The following is a 17,450-nucleotide window of genomic DNA, read 5'->3' as shown; positions in this document are numbered from 1 at the left end:
CAGCGACCTTTTTTTGGATGAATCTGATCTGTTTTTTGATACTAACATGGCTCCTACTGCTTGGTCCTTACATGTCTTTGCTACCTATCGTGCAAACACCATTCACGCTCACCTCCCCCCGTCCCCCAAAACAGCCAACATATCCTCCCTCCTCACAAACTTCTCTCTCTCCTTCCCCGTCCCGGCCTTCTGCCCCCTCTCAATCTCGGCCCTGTCAATCGCCTTCCAATCCTCCCAGCTAACCACCCTCGCATTGCTATTCCCCTTCAAAGCCTCCGCCTTGACAGCCTCCCACCCCTTCCCATCCTGCCCCCACTCCCCCTCCGGCAGGAACTTTTCCCTTTTGGTCAAATCCTCGGTGATGGCATCCGCCGTGGTGAAAGCATCCATCATCGTCTCGGCAATCACCCCCTGAGGACCACGTTTCACCCAGCCGGAACAGTACAACCCCTTGAAGTGATGCGGCAGCTCGATATGTGGCTGATGGTGAGCAGGGTGGGAAGAAGAGGGGAGTTGATGCGGGCGGTGGAGTTTGGTGAGGACGCGGCCGATGCCGTCGTTTGGTATCACACCGGTGGAGGTGTTGAATGGTATGCCCAGGAGAGAGAATTCGGGGAGGGGTGTGGACTTGTACCCGATGGATTTGAAAACGTACCTTGTGTTGAAGGTGACGGTTTTGGGCTGGGGGGGGAGGCGGGCGGTGGCTTTTTGGTTGTAGTATTCCCTGTGGTTGTTTGTTTCGTAGTCGATGGAGGGGTGGTGCTGGTTTGGGTTTTGGAGGACGGTTTTGCCAAAGGTGGCGGAGGTGACCCAGTTTGGGGGGGTGGAGGAGGGCTGTTCAGGTTTGTGGTCGAATTCGAGAGGGGAGAGGCAGAAGTCAAAGGTGACGGAGGGGTAGGGGTTTGACGGGTTTGGTGGGAGGGAAGAGCCCTTGCTGAGGAGCTCCGTTCGTCGCTTTATTGGTGGGGGGAGGGCGTCGTAGGCTGTGGGGTGTTCGAGTTCATAAGGACGGACCTCGACACCCGGGAGTTTGTAGAGGGCACGGAGTTCTTTGGTCGTGAAGGCTGCTTGGATGGGCCCGCGTCGACCGATGATGCGGATGTTGTGGGTTTTGCTTTTGGAGAGGGCGTCAAGGGCGTGGGCGGCGATGTCTGTTCTGGCGAGTTCTTCTGGGGATTTGAGGAGAATACGGGCAACGTCCATGGCTACGTTGCCGTTGCCGATGATGAGGGTGTCACCAAGCGCCCCTAGGCTAAGGTCTGGGTTGAGGTCGGCATATTCCGGGAGGCCGTTGTACCACCCGACAAACTCACGGGCTGAAAAGACTCCTTTGAGTTCTTCCCCTGGAATGCCGAGCTTCCTGTCTTCGGAGGAGCCATAGGAAAAGACTACGGCGTGGTAGTGGCGGAGAATGCTGGATAAGGGGACGGTGGCGCCGTCTGGGTGGTCACTAGAAGCACCGACGGTGACATTGCCGATGAAAGTGAAGTCAGGGGAAGCGGCTACCTCTTCAAATTTCTCTCGACAGTTCTGGCAACTTGTCAGTGATTATGCTTTTGCTTTTACAAGGGTGACAGCATCATGTATACCTACTTTCACTTCAGCATGGTCTGGAGCAACGCCAAATCTCACAAGCCCATAAGGAACCGGCAAGGACTCATACATGTCCACCTTGGCGTGTTCATTGTTCTTCATGAAACGGTACGCCGTGTAGAAACCAGCCGGACCGGAGCCGATGATTGCTAGCCGGAACGGCTCAACGGCGGTGGAGGCCCTCCGGACCTGGTTTGTGTATGCCAAGGCGAGTTGTCGATTCCATTGTTGAAAAGCCCTCGGCCTTGCCCGGGCGATGGTGGCCATGAGGAATAGAGCGGGTGCCGAGCCCACTGGTGGTGAGCTGGTATCAGTTTAGGGTAGAGAGGGTCACGCACAAAGAAGAAGACTGTAGCCACCAGCCACATATAATAAGTAATGCAGCTCACGGACCGAGTCACAGTGCAAAACTCGGGGTTCGGGGCCCGGCTCCGGCGCTGCTAACGGCGTTGTCGGCCCTACAGTTCGGATGTTTTAGTGGGGGCATGGCCGGAGATAGCGGGGTCAGCCCAGTGATGTCGCAGCCGACAAGGGAAGCTTGGAGCTTGGATCGCAAAAACCCCACCCCGAAACAAGGGCATCAGTGATCACAGCCCCGCCCGAGCATCACTTCAAAAACAACGTCAAGGCATGGCTGACAGACACCAGATCATGGCGATAATTATGAGTGCGACGACCGAGGCGGTGTGACACTCGGGACAAAATACAACCATGTTTCATCCAGTCAAGTCCCGCGGCGTTTGCTCCCCCTTCCCGTCTCGGGATGGCTGGCACAGCTCGAACAGGGCAGAGCTGACAGCGCTTGCATTGGTTGCCCCGTCAACGCTTGTCAAAAGAGGATCAACTGTACCACAAGCTGAACAGCTCCGGCATTGACGTCCTTTTTGATCCCGCGGGACCCTCTCTTGTGTGTTTTTTTGCATACCGCACTCCTCCAATTATCACCACCTCCAGAGAACCACAGCGTTGTAAGGCGCCGGTCGCAAACATGGGGGGCTCCAACCAACCGTACATGTACGAGCCAGTCTTGAAGGACGACGAACGCTTCCCTGTTCCCGTGTTTGACCCCAAGGCCGTCACTCGGGCGAGTTATGAGAAGAAGAAGCCGAAGCCGAAGCCGAACGGCCCGCTTGTCTCGATCAACCGCCATCCAGAGTATGCAACTCCACACCTTTTTCTGCATTTCTGCATTCCAGTCTTATGCAGGAACCAGGTACTAACATTGACCATAGTGCCCATGTCGTCCCGACAGGCCGGACCAACTTTAGGACCCTGGGTGCCTCGACCAAGAGCTGGATCAAGGGGATGAGAGCTGTGCAGCTGTGTCTGCGTGTGCTCGAGTTGATTGCCGCCCTTGGTTTTCTGACTCTGTGCATTCTCTTGAAGGGGTTTGAGGAACTAACAGGATGGGTTATGCGCGTCACCGTGAGTCCTTGCGTGTGGAATATCGACTCTCAGTCACATATGGTCTAACACTCTGCTAGTTTGGTGTCGTGATCATCCACTGCATCTACTCCATCTACCACCACTCCAAGCCAGCATCCGGCAAGACCCCCGGCTCATCAGCAGCCTACCAAGTCTTTGGCGCTATCTCCGACCTTGCTGTCCTCCCGCTCTACACCTACGGCATCTTTTCATGCCGCAACCAGGCTGACAAGTGGTCCACTCTTCTCACCAACCAAGATCTTGTCCAGAAGTACTTTGTCCCCTCCCTCTACTACGGTCTCATGGGCGCTGCTGGGCTGCATCTCGTCTCCCTCGCCATCTCCCTCTGGCTCGGCGTCGTGTTCCGCCGCATCTCCATGATGCCCCCAGACATGAATCCCCTCGAGAACCGCTTCACCTCCCGCGCCCACAAGCGCAACAAGTCCTCCATCGTTACCACCACCACCACCACCAGCTACTCGGACTCTGAAAAGCGCGTCAGCACCCTCTCGGACCGCATCCGTGACAGCCTCCCACCCTACGACCCGGACACCTCCCGCCCCCCTTCCGTGCCTTTCATGCACACCCGTCAAAGCTCGTATGACTCCCAGGACTCAAGGAAGGGCCTCCCGTCGAGACAATACCAAATCCCCCACTCCAACCGCTCCTCCGGCACAGCCCAGGACTTTCACCGCATGTCCGCCCCTCCTCCTGTTCCCGCCCATTCCAGCGGGCAATCTTCCCCAACCAAATCCCGCGCTTCCTACACCGAGCTCCCACTCGGAGAGACGGATCTCGGCGCCCCCCGGCCAAGGTCAATGTTCAACCCCCCAACCACCTTTTCCGATGACGATGACGACCACCCTCAGACTTCGGCTGTTAAATCCCACCACCCCACACCGATTTCCCCGTCGCAAGTCCAGCAGCCGAGGACAGCGAGGTTCACAGAGGCATGGTACACAACCCCCAGCCTGGTCAGCCGCACCGCGCAGCGAAACCCGCAGTACCAAACCCTCGACCCCGACTCCGAGTCTTCGGACAATGATGAAAATGATTTCAACTACAGGACTAATCTCGGACCCTCACCGGCCCATCCTAACCCGCTTGGTTCCCACCCCCCACGCTCCCCGTCCCCGCCACCAAAGAGGCATTCCACCCCTTTTTCAAGGCTGAGGGATTCAATCCTAGGGGAGGTCAGTCCCAATGACCGCCGCGTGTCTGGCGACATAACAGAGATGAAGACGCCTGTTCGGAAACAGCTGAATCGACAGAGTTCCATCCAGGCGGATTCGAGTTTTTATTCCAAGCCGTATGGGGATTTGAAGGCGAGGACGCCGCCGGTTATCGTGGGGAGTTTGGGGCTTGGTGGGGTTGTGGAGGAGGAGGAGAAGAGGAATAATATGAGGCAGGTGAGCAGTGGGAATGATTTTGATGGTGGGCCGGTGGGGGTGGGGGTGAGGATGAGGCATGTTAGCGGGCGGGAGGCGGAGGAGGGGAGGGCGGGGGTTACGCCTCCTCCTTTGGAGATTAAGAAAAAGAAGGGGAATGGGGAGGTGAAGGGGGGGCATGTGGCTGCCATGAGGAGTAGGTATTCGGTTTTGAACGAGTAGGGATGGGGGGTGGGATGATGGGTTGGGTTTTCTTAATTGGAGGGGGAGATATAGGGATGGGTTTGGGATGGGATGTATGAATACCTATGTGAATGAACAGGTTTGGGGGGGGAAGGGGGAATGTTATACATGTCTTTTCTGTATCTAGTATCTCTGATGGCATTGGTCACATGAAAGGGATGGGTATATTTACTTTTTCCACCGTCGATAATGTCAGGTGAAACGATGTCATGTTTGCTCTGTTGCTCTAAATCGAAACCTCCATTAGGACAGTGGTTTGCTGGAGCGGTAGAAGGGGCACGACCTTACTTGTTGTGGTTTGGGAAAACCTTGCTGCTAGATAATGACCCATCTTGTTAGATGGGAAAGAAAGGAAACAGACCTGCATGTCAAAACAATAATTCATTATATCACCCTTGACGTATGGAACAAGAAAAAAAGTTGAAAAACAGCAAAAAGCTCACCGGCCAAACCCCGGGCTGGGTGGCCGGTTACGAATACCCGAGGGGGAGGGGGGTGGGGGTGAATGTCCATTGCGATTGCTCCTGGATCCGAATTTCTGAGCTCAACATATGATCAACACGAGATGAGACAGAAACATTGTCTGTCACTTAGATGACAAGTTTGTTGTCGAGCCCAGCCGTCTTCTAACACTTGACCATCCGACCTAAAACGCATGCCTCTCACCGCACACACTGATGGTGACTGGAGACGTGCGAGTACTGTTTCAAGTGATGACTTCTCGATTGAGGAAAAACGCGCCCAAACTCCAACCGCCAATATCCTACCCACCACCCTGAAAAAAGCAAACCATGTTCTCCCACCATGCCGTGAATAATGTCAACAAGTTACAGGATAGAAAACCCACCAAATGATCATAATCCCACAAGCACCCATGTCCTGTCCAAGGTTATCCTACAGTCTACGGTATATACACATCAAGACTCATTTAAAGCCCTCATGATCCTCTGATAAAACTTCCCCGCCTGCGCCCTAGGAAAAGCAATCTCATCCACCAAAAACTCCGGCAGCACATCAATCAGCGCCCTGTCCCTATTGGTATCCAACATGGGGTTATACTCGCACTGCGACTCATCCCCATCCCCAGACGACATTGTGAGTTTAAAATGTAATGCTGCCATCATATTAGCCACCGTTTTCTCTCCGCCGGCACAAAAAAACTTACTCCCATTCCTCCCAGTCTGCAAACAATCAAACTCGACCCCCTCCCCCCCCACATTCACCCCCCTGACGATCAACCCCGTCAAATCCGCATACAGATCCTCCTTCCTCTGCGCGGCCAAAGTAGCCTCCTGCACCTGCATCCCCGTCCCCCTCACCCCACCAACCCCCAAAGTCTTCTTCATCGCACTCCCCGGCACCTGCGCCGTCACACTCCTGCTATTTGCCGCCGCTTCCGCATTCCTCGCAGCAGCCAACTTCATATTCAGCGCCTTGATCTCCGTCTTTTGCTCCGCAATCGTCTTGTTCAGCTCCGCAACCTGAGCCTCAAATTTCGCGATTTGAGCCTGGGCGGTTGACAGGTCTGATTGGAGGGAGGGGATGACAGCGCTGGATTGTTTGGCGGTGGAAAGCTCGGCTTTTAAAGAGGCAATCAGCTGGTCCGCGAGCTTGGATTTGGACTCGGATGTTTTCCGGTACAAGTCAAAGGTTTTTTCGGCTTGGGGGACGGTGGTGTCGCGGAGGGCGTTGTATTTGGATTCGAGGGCCGAGTGGGATTTGGTTAGGTCGCCTAGGCGGCGGCGGAGGTCTGCTTCGGAAGAGGAGGTGGTTGTGGTGACGGATGGGCGTTTCTTTTGGGGGCTGACGGAAAAAGAGCGCGGTTGGGGAGGTGCGATGGTGGGGGCTGCTGTGTCGTTGTCGGAAATGGGTGTTCCGGGCTCGAGGGCGGAGGGTTGAGTTTCTGGGATTTCGACCGTTTCGTCTGGGGAGGAGGCGGAGGGTTTCCTACCTGCGACAGTCTTCTTGGGACGGCCGCGGGTGGTTTTGGTGGTTTCTGACGGGGTGGTGTCGGCCATTTCTGTGTCTTCTTCTTCTTCGACTGGTGTAGTAGCCGCAGCGGCGCGTCTCCCTCTTCCTCTTCCTGCTGGCTTCTCGGCCGGCGCGTTCTCAGCTGGCGCATCTCCTAGGACTTCCTTCTCTACTGCTGCCGCGACTCTCCCGGCAGCGCGACGCGTCGTGGCGGTGTTCTTTGGTTCTGGCTTGGTGACTTTGGACGCGGCGGTTGCCTTTGTGGCAGCTCCTCTCTTCTTTGGCGGCATGATGGCGGATGTGGTTGTTTTCTTGGAGTTTAGTTTGCGCGGTCTTCCAATGTTGGCAGCGGCAGTTGAGGTTGATGATGAGGATGATGTGCGCGCGATTCCACCCAGTCCGTCTTCTGAATCCGAATCCACCAGCTCCAGCAGCTGAGAGCGGATCTTCGTTCTTAGCATCGAGCAAACCCCTGCTTGGGATTCCTTGACGTTTATGAATTCAAACAAAAATGCCAAAAGTTGAATAGCTCGAGACACAAAGAGTCCCGTGCGTCCGTTTTCACCTGAGCCTTACGCAATAATTACAAGCAGCAGTCGCAACAAAAAAAAAAAAAAAAAAAAAAGTGTGGCGATGCGCAGTGCCTTGAGTAGCGACGCGTTAGGGGGAAGGTTTGCGGCTCTCTCAGCTCGCGTTGCCCTTGCAGTTTGTTTACTTTGGCGCAGGAGGGGCATTGTGCATGGGCCACCGCTTGGTAGCAACTACTACAGATACGGTTAGAGCACCCAGCTACGTGGCCCAGGCCCACTCAGTGTCGCACAAACCCCCTGGTCTTTCAGCCACTGAGTGGCGCTTGCACATGGTCGTCGGTCGGGTCATGCCGCTGGCAGGCTGGCTGTCGGCACACCTGCCATTGCTCCTCGGTGCATTCAACTCCCCCTCGCCACGACACATCACCCATTGGCACTCCTATATAAACGACCCTGTAAACCCATTGCTATTACCTTGTCTGACCTGCCAGAAATCCTCAAACCCCACTTCTGGTTGAACCGACACCTAGCAGCTGTGCGACATCTCGCACCGCTGCGTTGACAGCATGAGCGACAACAAGCGCTTAAGAGATCTGGGGGCGGGCTTGACCTCGGGCATGCTCCTTGCAGCTGGTGTACGGACTATGCTGTCCCCTACGTGCGCATATGTGATCTTGTGTTTGCTGACTCCTTCCCCCAGGCCCTAACCGCATACCTGCTACTCAAAGATGTCGTCGCCCCCTACTTTGCGCGGGTAGTCGACCCAGACCACGAGAAGAACGAAGCGACACGAAAAAGGGCACAGGCGAACCTGCAAAGGATACGAAAGAAGATTGCCGAGAACAGCGCAAATGACGCAGCCAACACAGATGCATCACAAAAGACCAGCGTTGAGGACTTGGTTCTGAACGAGTACGAAAACCAGGTAGCACTGGAGGTCGTCGCGCCAGAGGACATCCCGGTTGGCTTTGACGACATTGGAGGATTGGAGGAAATCATTGAAGAAGTGAAGGAGGCTATCATCTACCCATTAACGATGCCACATTTGTACCAGCATGGTGGGTCTCTCCTGGCTGCACCATCTGGCGTGCTGCTGTACGGCCCACCAGGCTGTGGCAAGACGATGCTGGCAAAGGCTGTGGCACACGAGAGCGGTGCCTCGTTCATCAACCTTCACATCTCGACACTTACGGAAAAATGGTATGGCGACTCCAACAAGCTGGTCCGTGCCGTCTTCTCTCTGGCGCGCAAGCTTGAGCCCGCCATCATCTTCATCGATGAGATTGACGCTGTGCTGGGGCAACGACACAATGGCGAGCACGAAGCCAGTGGCATGGTCAAGGCTGAGTAAGTGGCCCCTGTTGCCGTTTGATACCGTCTTATTCCTGACCTTGCCCAGATTCATGACGCTATGGGATGGTCTCACCTCGTCCAACGCCGCCGGTGTTCCTGCACGTATTGTTGTGCTCGGTGCCACCAACAGGATAAACGCCATCGACGAGGCCATTCTCAGGAGAATGCCCAAGAAATTCCCTGTTTCTCTTCCGGGAACTGAGCAGCGTCGTCGCATTCTGGAATTGATCCTCGGGAATACCAAGCGTGATCCGGACTTTGATGTTGACTATATTGCCAAGGTCACGGCGGGCATGTCCGGAAGCGATCTCAAGGAAGCGTGCCGCGACGCCGCCATGGTTCCCATGAGAGAGTATATCCGCCAGCATCGTGCGTCCGGGGCGTCCATGTCCCGGGTAGCCCCTGAGGGCGTCCGCGGTATCAGAACCGATGACTTTTTCGGTCGGCGAGGCGGACAGGTCCTTCATGTGCCACCGCCTGCTGCTACTAATGGGCAATCCGAAAGCGAATGGCGCGATGTGCAGGAACTCGAAGAGGACGTTGTTACCACGCTCTCTTAGAGGGATGGGTGTATGGTTCATGGTTCATGGCATTGATAGGACAAACGAGCAGCGATAGATCAGAGTGTCTGTTCGTATATCACGAACAGATTGGGGGTTGGCGGAACAAGCGATTGACACAGCGGCATGCTTCCCCGGCTGGACAGACAAGGGGGGGAGCGAGTTTCATCTCCAATATCTCCAAAGTCTGCTTTAGAGTAATAGATAACCAACCAAACACACGAAACAGGTCTCTATCTCATGGTGATAGTGATACTTCGTGACATAGCCTTTAGCCGGCGTGCTGGCTGCTGTCGGCCCGGAGCCGAGCCTTGGGCACTGACACGGCAAATCAAGATGGATGACCATGTTCCCCTCATTACCCCATAGGAATGAGAGGGCAGACAGGAAGAGATTTCGGTAACGGGCTGACGTGACAGTGCCCTCGCTCTTTGCTCAGAGTCATCATACCATGTAAGTGAGCTCGTACATTGCTGTCAAAACGGGTTCATCCGCGGCAGGCAAGCACGTCATTTGGATGACCCACTGCGCTTTTGCTGTAAGTTGGCTACGGCGCTACCTGATTTGTCACATGTTTGCCACCAGAACCCCAAGTACCCCCCTAGCAGAACAACTCCTGTCCGACTCCGGAGTAAAGAGCGGTCGCGATGGCAGTGTGTTACAGACTGACCAGCCAACCCCCAATCCCCGAATCATATCATCGAATACTGACAACTCTTGGAGAGAAAAGACGCAACGCTGTCCCGCGCCGATCCAGTCTTCCCCGGAAAATCCATATCATATCATACCGTATCATATCCTCTTCTCGACTCTTTGACTCTACAACATAAAGCATTGGCCCTCCTTCCTCTTGTGTTTCCGATACCTACCTTAGCTTTGCGGCTTCCATCCCGCAAAACCCACCCCGCCTCCAACAAACCTGATATTGAGTCACCTGCCTGTCACCCACCACACAGGAACTCGCTCCCAATGGCTTCCCCAAGTACGCCCGCGCAGGCCGCGAAGAAGGCCCTCTCCAGAGTCGATCTCGATGGCCATGCTCTTCCCCCATCACCTGCCCCATCGAGTCCGCACCCTGGGTCACGCCGGTATGCTCTCGCAACCGAGCTCGTCTATACTGACTCCAAGGACCAGTATGGTGCCTCGAGCATCCCGATCTACCAGTCGGCCACCTTCAAGCAAACGTCTTCCAACGGCGGCAACGAGTATGACTACACTCGATCGGGAAACCCTACCCGGACCCATCTTGAACGCCACCTGGCCAAGATCATGAATGCGACCCGCTGCCTGGCTGTCGGCTCGGGAATGGGTGCATTGGATGTCATTACACGCCTTCTGAAACCGGGTGACGAGGTTATCACGGGCGATGATTTGTATGGTGGCACGAACCGGCTTCTGACATATCTGAAGAACAACCAGGGGGTTGTTGTGCATCACGTCGACACCACCAACGTCGACGCCGTGAAGGAGGTGATTACGGAGAAGACGGCCATGGTTCTGCTGGAGACGCCGACGAACCCGCTGATCAAGATCGTCGATGTCGCGTCGATCGCTAGAGCATCGCACGAGGCCAACAGCAAGGCATTGGTTGTCGTCGACAACACCATGCTGTCGCCCATGCTCTGCAACCCTCTGGATCTCGGCGCCGACATTTCCTACGAGTCCGGCACCAAGTACCTCTCCGGTCACCACGATATCATGGCCGGTGTCATTGCCGTCAATGACGCAGAGATCGGAGACAAGATGTACTTTACTATCAATGCTACCGGCTGTGGACTTTCCCCCAACGACTCCTTTTTGCTCATGAGGGGTGTCAAGACACTGGCCATCCGCATGGAGAAGCAGCAGACCAGCGCTCAACGAATTGCCGAGTTTCTCGAGTCACACGGCTTCAAAGTTCGCTATCCAGGTCTCAGGTCTCATCCCCAGTACGATCTGCACTGGTCCATGGCTCGTGGTGCCGGTGCCGTGCTTTCCTTTGAGACTGGCGATGTCGCCCTTTCCGAAAGGATAGTGGAAGCTGCCAGGCTCTGGGGTATCAGTGTCAGTTTCGGCTGTGTCAATAGCTTGATCAGCATGCCATGCCGTATGAGCCATGCTAGCATCGACGCAAAGACAAGGGCAGAGAGGCAGATGCCTGAGGACATCATTCGCTTGTGTGTGGGTATCGAGGACGTGGACGATCTCATCGACGATCTTACTCGTGCTGTAAGTTGTGATTCCCAAACCGCTTTCTGATGCATGGCTCGGTCTGACATTTTGACTCTAGCTTGTGCAAGCCGGCGCTGTGACGCTGACGATCGATGGCTTTCACGCAAATGAGGCCAACGGCGGAAGCTCGACACCATCAGCTTAGGCTCGCACCTAGCCATTACGACTGACGATTTTCGGACTGCACGGGAAACGGTGGGCGTCTGGGATGTTCATCTGGTTTCATTCCCCTTACAAGCATGCTGGGCGGATATCTGGGATACACCAAAAGTAATGAAATATACAACGGCAACGGATATCGTTGTCAAGACGTTGAACGCCAAAAATCTTGTCCTCATCACAACACGCTCTCGGCCTCGAAAGCAACCCCAAACGGATGCTGCGGGCGGTGCTTCAAGTCCCAGTGCGGGCACTACAATCGCTTAGTACTACTAAAACAACTGCCTAGGAGACACAGGATCAATCACGACTCACCTTGTCAACCCGCTCTGGAAAAGCGTTTCGGTGATGGTGAGGTTGCTGGGGTTATGCTCGGCTTCCCAAGCCTTCAGCATGGGCGATTCCTCCTGTGAGGAGGACCCAGATTGACTGGACGGAGGGGGAGTGACCTGGTGTCGGCTGGAACTATGGAACTTGTGAGAGGGAGTCCCCTCGGAAAATATGCGGCAGAACGGCTGGGTATCACGAACCTTTGACTGTAGTCCCCAGAAGCTTTGTCATCTCTCACGCTGTGAGGCATGGTCGCCTGGGGCAAAGGGGGTTTGGGTGGGGGCAGATGGGGTCTTCTCGAGTGGTGATGTTGCGGGTGCACAGGAAGCCTTCTTGCTCCATGGCACAACCGGGGGAGGATGGTGCTTTTATGTTCTGGTCATCCTCCTGAGACGACCAGCTGTATGATGACGGCCCTCGGTGTTGCGGGACGTCCCGCGCACCAGGCCGCTGAGGTAGAACGAGAGGAATAGAAAGGAACGGGGGGATCGCTCTAGCGTTGCCTCTACACTCATGACAACTTCCACCATTGCGCCATGCCCAACTGACCGGGGACAGATGTTTGAGCCGCTCACTTTGCAGGATGCTGCGACCGATCAGTCGCTGTGACACCTAGGGGCTTGGATGTGCGTTGGGCCATCTTGGTGTGGACATGACAGCTCACTTTTCCCACCCACGGTCTCAGGCCATGTCCCTGTTCCGAAGATGTTATCTCGGTGGTACACGCATCATCAACGACGCCTCAGCGCGCTGCTCACGAAATGACATCGGTAAGCGTCATGAGAATGATGACCTCTGATACAAGCCGAGGATTTGGTCTTTTCGTTTTGCGTCTGATGCCGATTCGCTGCTGTCCTCCGACCGGTGGTGGTTTGCTAGTAACTATGGTACGACCACACCTTTTTTCTTCTTCTCACGATGCGTTGTTGGCATGCTGCCGGACGAGAGAGGGTCGGGCCCCCATGGGGGGCAACCGGTCTATGAGATATAGAGAGCTCAGATATTGCCGCGCAGCTGTGGGCTTGGGTTGTGCAGATGTATGCTGTATATCTGCAACGCGGCTCGATAAGACCGACGAGGCCGAGAAGACTGTGTATGCTGGAGGCTTGTCGTTGAAGGCTTGTTTGCTTCGGATGCGGCGGTTACAGAAGGAACTCTCGTAGCCCAGACTCCTCAGGCTGCCAGTGTGCTCAGGAGGTCTAGCTGCCGCTTTCTCTCTCAAGCACGACAGCTGCTGACATCTCCGTACATGCAGAGAGCACTTGGCTTCTTTTGTGGGTTATGCGCTGCTGCAAGATATTGCAGCGAGATTCCTGTGGCTTCGGGGTCTTCTTTTGCATGCTCGTTTATCATGACAATACCATCTTGGTGTTGCGGGGGGCAACCTCGAATCCTGCTTTCTCCTCGATCTCGACGAGATATTATTCTTTCTGCTGCCAACACCACACACAGCATTTTACATTTCCTGCGCTGTACTTCCAAAGCGGCTATCCCGGTTCAGCATCTTGACGGAATCAGCGCAGAAAAGCGGTGGATGTTTGGGCCTTGTTCTGCTTTGCCCAACTCTTCCTCCCTTTATGCGGCTGCAGCTTCCCGTTTGTCGAAGCCACCTTGCACGATAGCTGGCTAATGGAGTGGTCTTGTGACAAGGCTCGTGGTTTGACACCCCGCCCAACCCCCCAATCTTTTGAACGAGGTGCCGACATGCTGCCCAGGGTGATGGGGTGGGTGTCGGATAGATAGATGGATGGAGGGATGGATGGATGGAAGGGGGTTGGTGATAGGATCTTTTTGGTGTACCTCAGGGAAAGATGCGACTCGGCCGCCGCTGGGGGTGAAGAATGCTAGGAGAGGGAGGGATATTGCTCGCTTTTTTCTTGCGTGACCCTTTTTGTTGTTGTACAAACACGGCGGCGGCGGCCTGGTTACCCCAGGCCACTTGGGTGCATGGTCTCCGTCCTGGTTTTGACCCAGTTGTTGTTGCACCGCTGGGACGGTTTCTCCTATCTCCTGCTCTGGGGGTGGGTGGTAGGTAGGTAGGTAGGTAGGTAGGTAGGTAGGTAGGTAGGTAGGTAGGTAGGCGGAAGGGGGGGAGACTTGCACGACACCTATCATTTCGTGTTTGACAGCAGCAGTTTGCTTAAGGAGGTTTTTTTGTTCCATGCGCCCTCCCTGTCAAAAAGCTAGGTAGGTTCGGGCCTGATGCGATGCGTGGAAGGTTGTTTCTTTCGGCCGAGATTCGGGCCGTAGATCTCGGAATTAGGATCAGTTATCACCTTGGGTTGGGGTGTTGTTGGATTACTTCTAGGTGAGGAAGTTTGGCCCGCTCGCTCGTTGCCGGGATACATGTCGGGCAGCTCTGAAAGATTGCGCCATTTCTACGATGCGTCCCTCTCTCTTCTCTCATGCGCATGGGGAGTAACACTGAGTTCTTCTTGCACACTTTTGACGGATGGCAGCTGGGGGAGTAGGTATATGGGGGAGCAAACATTTTGCTTTCCTTTCTGCACAGGAACCAGAGACTGAGCAGCAGCAGGAGCGACATACGCCGGCTGGGCGGCAAGGCCCACACGCAACTCAGCAAGATAATCGCAAAGATACCGAGCCCAGCCCATCGCGATAGTTTTCCGGGCTTGTCGGTCTTTGGGGGCATAATCTACATGCACTTTAGATGCCTCACCGGACCATGATATCAAGCCGCAACCACACCTACCTCACTTTCCCCTGCTTGCAGGACGCCATCACAAGGTCATATGTCCTCTCCCACATGCGTCTTGGACCCCCAAGATTACACGACCCCCCCCCCCTTTTCCGCTGTATCGGATCCTACATACCACCCTCTTCGGCTGATGGTGTGAAGGAGGTTCGGGGCGAGACGGCTCGTCTCGGGATAGGGGGGAACATACCTTATGTGTCTTGATATGGAGAAGAGAAGGACAGGTACATGGATGATGTAATACCGGCACCTACACCAACAAAAGTCATTTTACCCCACGATGGTGAGAAGGTTGTGGAATGGCCTCGCTCACTTTCGGTATCTCGCCGAGATTGCCTTTTTGGCAAACACAATTGACATGCACGGCATGAAGAGATTGGGGAGGGGGTTATTTGGTGGAACACGCAGGTAGAGAGTACAGTGCATACTTCCAGAGCTCTCTCGGCCTCGGTGACGGCTTCCTACAGTATTCAGCAGAGACCATGTTAATCTAACCAGCGCGGAGAGAGGGTTCTCCGTCATTGCAGCATTGTGAGACGGGGCTGAGAACCTTGACGGGTAAATATGTGTAACAAAGCGGCATCATATCTGCAGATGGACAGACACACCCCTGAACTAGCTTAGACAGTGGGGGGAAAGAAATCGATGGACAGGAAAGGGTAGGGGGGGATAAATGGGCGGCCTAGGGGAGGATTCGGAGAGTCGAGGCTCCCTGTCACCGTTCCTGCTATCCCACCTAGCCCACTATGTTTGATTGAGATTGTAAGGTGGAATCAAGACTTTGAGAGAGCCGGATGGTACATAAGGTCCCGAGCTATATGAGGCTGTAGAACAGTGATCTTCCACGACCGACACCGCGTCCCTATTGGGAGGTATTCACACTTTCTTCATTCAACATAAGGAGCAGTTGGCCATAGAGGGAATGGTCTCGGTCCTATCCATATATTCATCACAAACAAGAATAACCACACCCTTGCTTGCTACCAAAACACTTGCCCAAAAACTCCAAAACACCCCCCAAAAAAAAACCAGAATCTGCAGCCGTAGTAGCTCTGCTGTACTATGCAATACACTCTCCCTGACCCCTTCCCTCTCGGCACCCTCCTCTCTTCCCAATCTCAACCCTCATCTTCCCCCTACCTACTCAAACTCAAACCTCCCCGGCAGCACAATCGGCGCCACGAGCGTCCAAGTATACATCCCATAACAAACCCACCCGCTCACAATCTTGACCCAGCTCGCCCACAGCGTCCTCCCCACCGTAGCAAAATCCCCCCCATCCGCCACCTTCCCATCATCCCAATCACTCGTTAGCAACGTCGCCACCCACGCCGTCGCCAAAAAGAAAATGACGTGAAACATGGCATAGCTGTACTGCGTGCTCGTCCGTTCATCGTCCATCGCCCCGCCATTGGGTGAGTGCCCATGAACATGATCATCATCATCATCCGACAAGAGCGCATCCGCCGGAAGGGACCCCTCCTCCACCGCCCGTCTCAGCGCCTCGGCACGCATTTGACGCCGCGAGTTATCCGGCTGCGTGGTGATGAGGCTGTGCTCATAATCAACCTCGTCCTCCTCCGGCAGCCGAATCTGTCCCCCAACTTTCCCCCCCAAACCAAGAGACTGCGTCGCCGCCCTGGTGGTTGTATACGCCACCGTCAACATCGTAACAATAGCACCAATAACCACAGTCGTAGTCCTCGTTCCCTGCCCCGCAATCAACGGATTACAGTGCTTATCCTCCGTCTCGTCCGGCTCCATCGACACGGCCGACATGGTCAAATAGGTGCAGTATACCGCCACCATGGCCGCCTGAGCCAGCCCGGCCTTGGGGTTATACTCCTGCACAGTCGGGTGCACCGAAATGACCGAAATGGCCAGCCAGAGCAGCAAATTGATCGTAATCGCCGCCTGGTTCATCGAACACCCCGACCCGGCAAAAAACACATACTGCACCACCGTCATGGCCAAACTAGCCACATACATCCCCAACGTCGACCCAATCAAAACCACCCTCCAGGTCTTCGACTCGGACTCCTCAATCTGCCCAAGACAGTACTCTGCCCAATTATGCGCCAAATCCACCAGCAAAATCAACCCCAGCATCAAAAACAGCATCGCGCAAATCAGCGCGACGTAGTTCCCCCAAAACTGGAAAAACGTATCCGGAATGAAAAAAGTCAACACGATCAGCCCCAACCAAGCAATGATCTTTGGACCCCAGAAACCATTTTGTATCGCCGCGCGAGGGTTCTTGGAGGAGTGAACCCCCAGCATCAGTCCGGCAAGGACGAGGTGGAACATGCCGAGCGCAAAGTTGATTCTGTGGACTGCTAGCCAGCCGTAGCAGTCGCCCTCGCCGCATTTGATCTTTACGTAATCGAGCATGAGGTGCTGGAGCTTCTCGATGGCCCACTTTGTGAGCATGATCCAGGAGAGGATCGAGTTGACGAGGAGGATGAGGGCGTAGGCTATGCGGGTTGCGACCGAGTTGCCGCATTTTCCGCAGGCGGAGCAGACCATTGAGCAGGTTGCTGCTCCGCAGCAGCTTGCGCCGAAGGAGAGGAGCTGTGGTTATATCGTCAGTCTATCGCACTTTGTTGATGTTTCTTGGGGGCTGATGGGGGTCGCGTACTGTGCCTAGGCTTGGAACCGCCATCAGCGGGAGGGAGAGGAGGGCGCCCATCGCGGTGGTTGAGTATAGCCCCTCAGGCCACACAAGGCGGGTTGATTCAAAGGGTGAATTATTTCGTGGTTAGGTGCGATCGGATATCGTGCGCAAAAAGATATCGGGGTTCGTTGGGTTTATCTTCGGGGTTTGTTGACAGTAGCTAGGAGGTAGTTGAATGTTGGAAACACTGGATCGAGCCAACTGACGACGACGACGACGGTAACGGCTGCGGCGGCTGGAGGTTACGTGACGCAGCGCCAAGGATCCTGCCTCCTGCACCTGCGCCACAAAACTTGG

The 17,450-nt window shown here is 55.0% G+C and overlaps 7 protein-coding genes across 7 annotated transcripts; 3 read left to right on the top strand and 4 right to left on the bottom strand.

The window, feature by feature from the left end:
* Nucleotides 1–108: 108 nt before the first annotated feature.
* ARH1 (NADPH-adrenodoxin reductase) lies at nt 109–2,595 on the bottom strand (the record flags this gene model as incomplete). Its single annotated transcript, XM_062913989.1, has 2 exons — nt 1,594–2,595; nt 109–1,530 (listed from the first exon to the last, which is right to left on the bottom strand). Exons 1-2 carry the CDS (start codon nt 1,858–1,860, stop codon nt 109–111), a joined length of 1,689 nt encoding a protein of 562 aa, XP_062762950.1. The 5' UTR covers nt 1,861–2,595.
* On the top strand, nt 2,177–4,628 carry QC763_601380 (uncharacterized protein; the record flags this gene model as incomplete). The annotated part of the gene is made up of 3 exons (XM_062913990.1): nt 2,177–2,748; nt 2,826–3,018; nt 3,078–4,628. The coding sequence occupies exons 1-3, from the start codon at nt 2,582–2,584 to the stop codon at nt 4,626–4,628; spliced, it is 1,911 nt and encodes a 636-aa protein (XP_062762949.1). The 5' UTR covers nt 2,177–2,581.
* Nucleotides 4,629–5,368: 740 nt separating this feature from the next.
* On the bottom strand, nt 5,369–7,295 carry QC763_601390 (uncharacterized protein). Its single transcript, XM_062913991.1, has 2 exons — nt 5,815–7,295; nt 5,369–5,763 (listed from the first exon to the last, which is right to left on the bottom strand). Exons 1-2 carry the CDS (start codon nt 7,079–7,081, stop codon nt 5,567–5,569), a joined length of 1,464 nt encoding a protein of 487 aa, XP_062762948.1. The 5' UTR covers nt 7,082–7,295; the 3' UTR covers nt 5,369–5,566.
* MSP1 (mitochondrial dynamin GTPase Msp1) lies at nt 7,263–9,063 on the top strand (the record flags this gene model as incomplete). The annotated part of the gene is made up of 3 exons (XM_062913992.1): nt 7,263–7,785; nt 7,851–8,497; nt 8,550–9,063. The coding sequence occupies exons 1-3, from the start codon at nt 7,717–7,719 to the stop codon at nt 9,061–9,063; spliced, it is 1,230 nt and encodes a 409-aa protein (XP_062762947.1). The 5' UTR covers nt 7,263–7,716.
* Nucleotides 9,064–10,032: 969 nt separating this feature from the next.
* STR3 (cystathionine beta-lyase) lies at nt 10,033–14,680 on the top strand (the record flags this gene model as incomplete). The annotated part of the gene is made up of 3 exons (XM_062913993.1): nt 10,033–11,271; nt 11,333–12,650; nt 13,019–14,680. The coding sequence occupies 2 exons, from the start codon at nt 10,033–10,035 to the stop codon at nt 11,417–11,419; spliced, it is 1,326 nt and encodes a 441-aa protein (XP_062762945.1). The 3' UTR covers nt 11,420–12,650; nt 13,019–14,680.
* On the bottom strand, nt 11,559–12,365 carry QC763_601420 (uncharacterized protein). The gene is made up of 3 exons (XM_062913994.1): nt 11,964–12,365; nt 11,749–11,892; nt 11,559–11,686 (listed from the first exon to the last, which is right to left on the bottom strand). Exons 1-3 carry the CDS (start codon nt 12,011–12,013, stop codon nt 11,668–11,670), a joined length of 213 nt encoding a protein of 70 aa, XP_062762946.1. The 5' UTR covers nt 12,014–12,365; the 3' UTR covers nt 11,559–11,667.
* Nucleotides 14,681–15,242: 562 nt separating the features above from the next.
* TMS1 (Membrane protein tms1) lies at nt 15,243–17,406 on the bottom strand. Its single transcript, XM_062913995.1, has 2 exons — nt 17,118–17,406; nt 15,243–17,050 (listed from the first exon to the last, which is right to left on the bottom strand). Exons 1-2 carry the CDS (start codon nt 17,166–17,168, stop codon nt 15,620–15,622), a joined length of 1,482 nt encoding a protein of 493 aa, XP_062762944.1. The 5' UTR covers nt 17,169–17,406; the 3' UTR covers nt 15,243–15,619.
* Between the last annotated feature and the right edge of the window lie 44 nt (nt 17,407–17,450).

This window comes from Podospora pseudopauciseta, chromosome 6 (genome assembly GCF_035222475.1).
Source record: "Podospora pseudopauciseta strain CBS 411.78 chromosome 6, whole genome shotgun sequence".
Lineage (NCBI taxonomy): Eukaryota > Fungi > Ascomycota > Sordariomycetes > Sordariales > Podosporaceae > Podospora > Podospora pseudopauciseta.
Note: the sequence above shows the minus strand (reverse complement) of the source record. Positions and strands in the feature narration are given on the sequence as shown.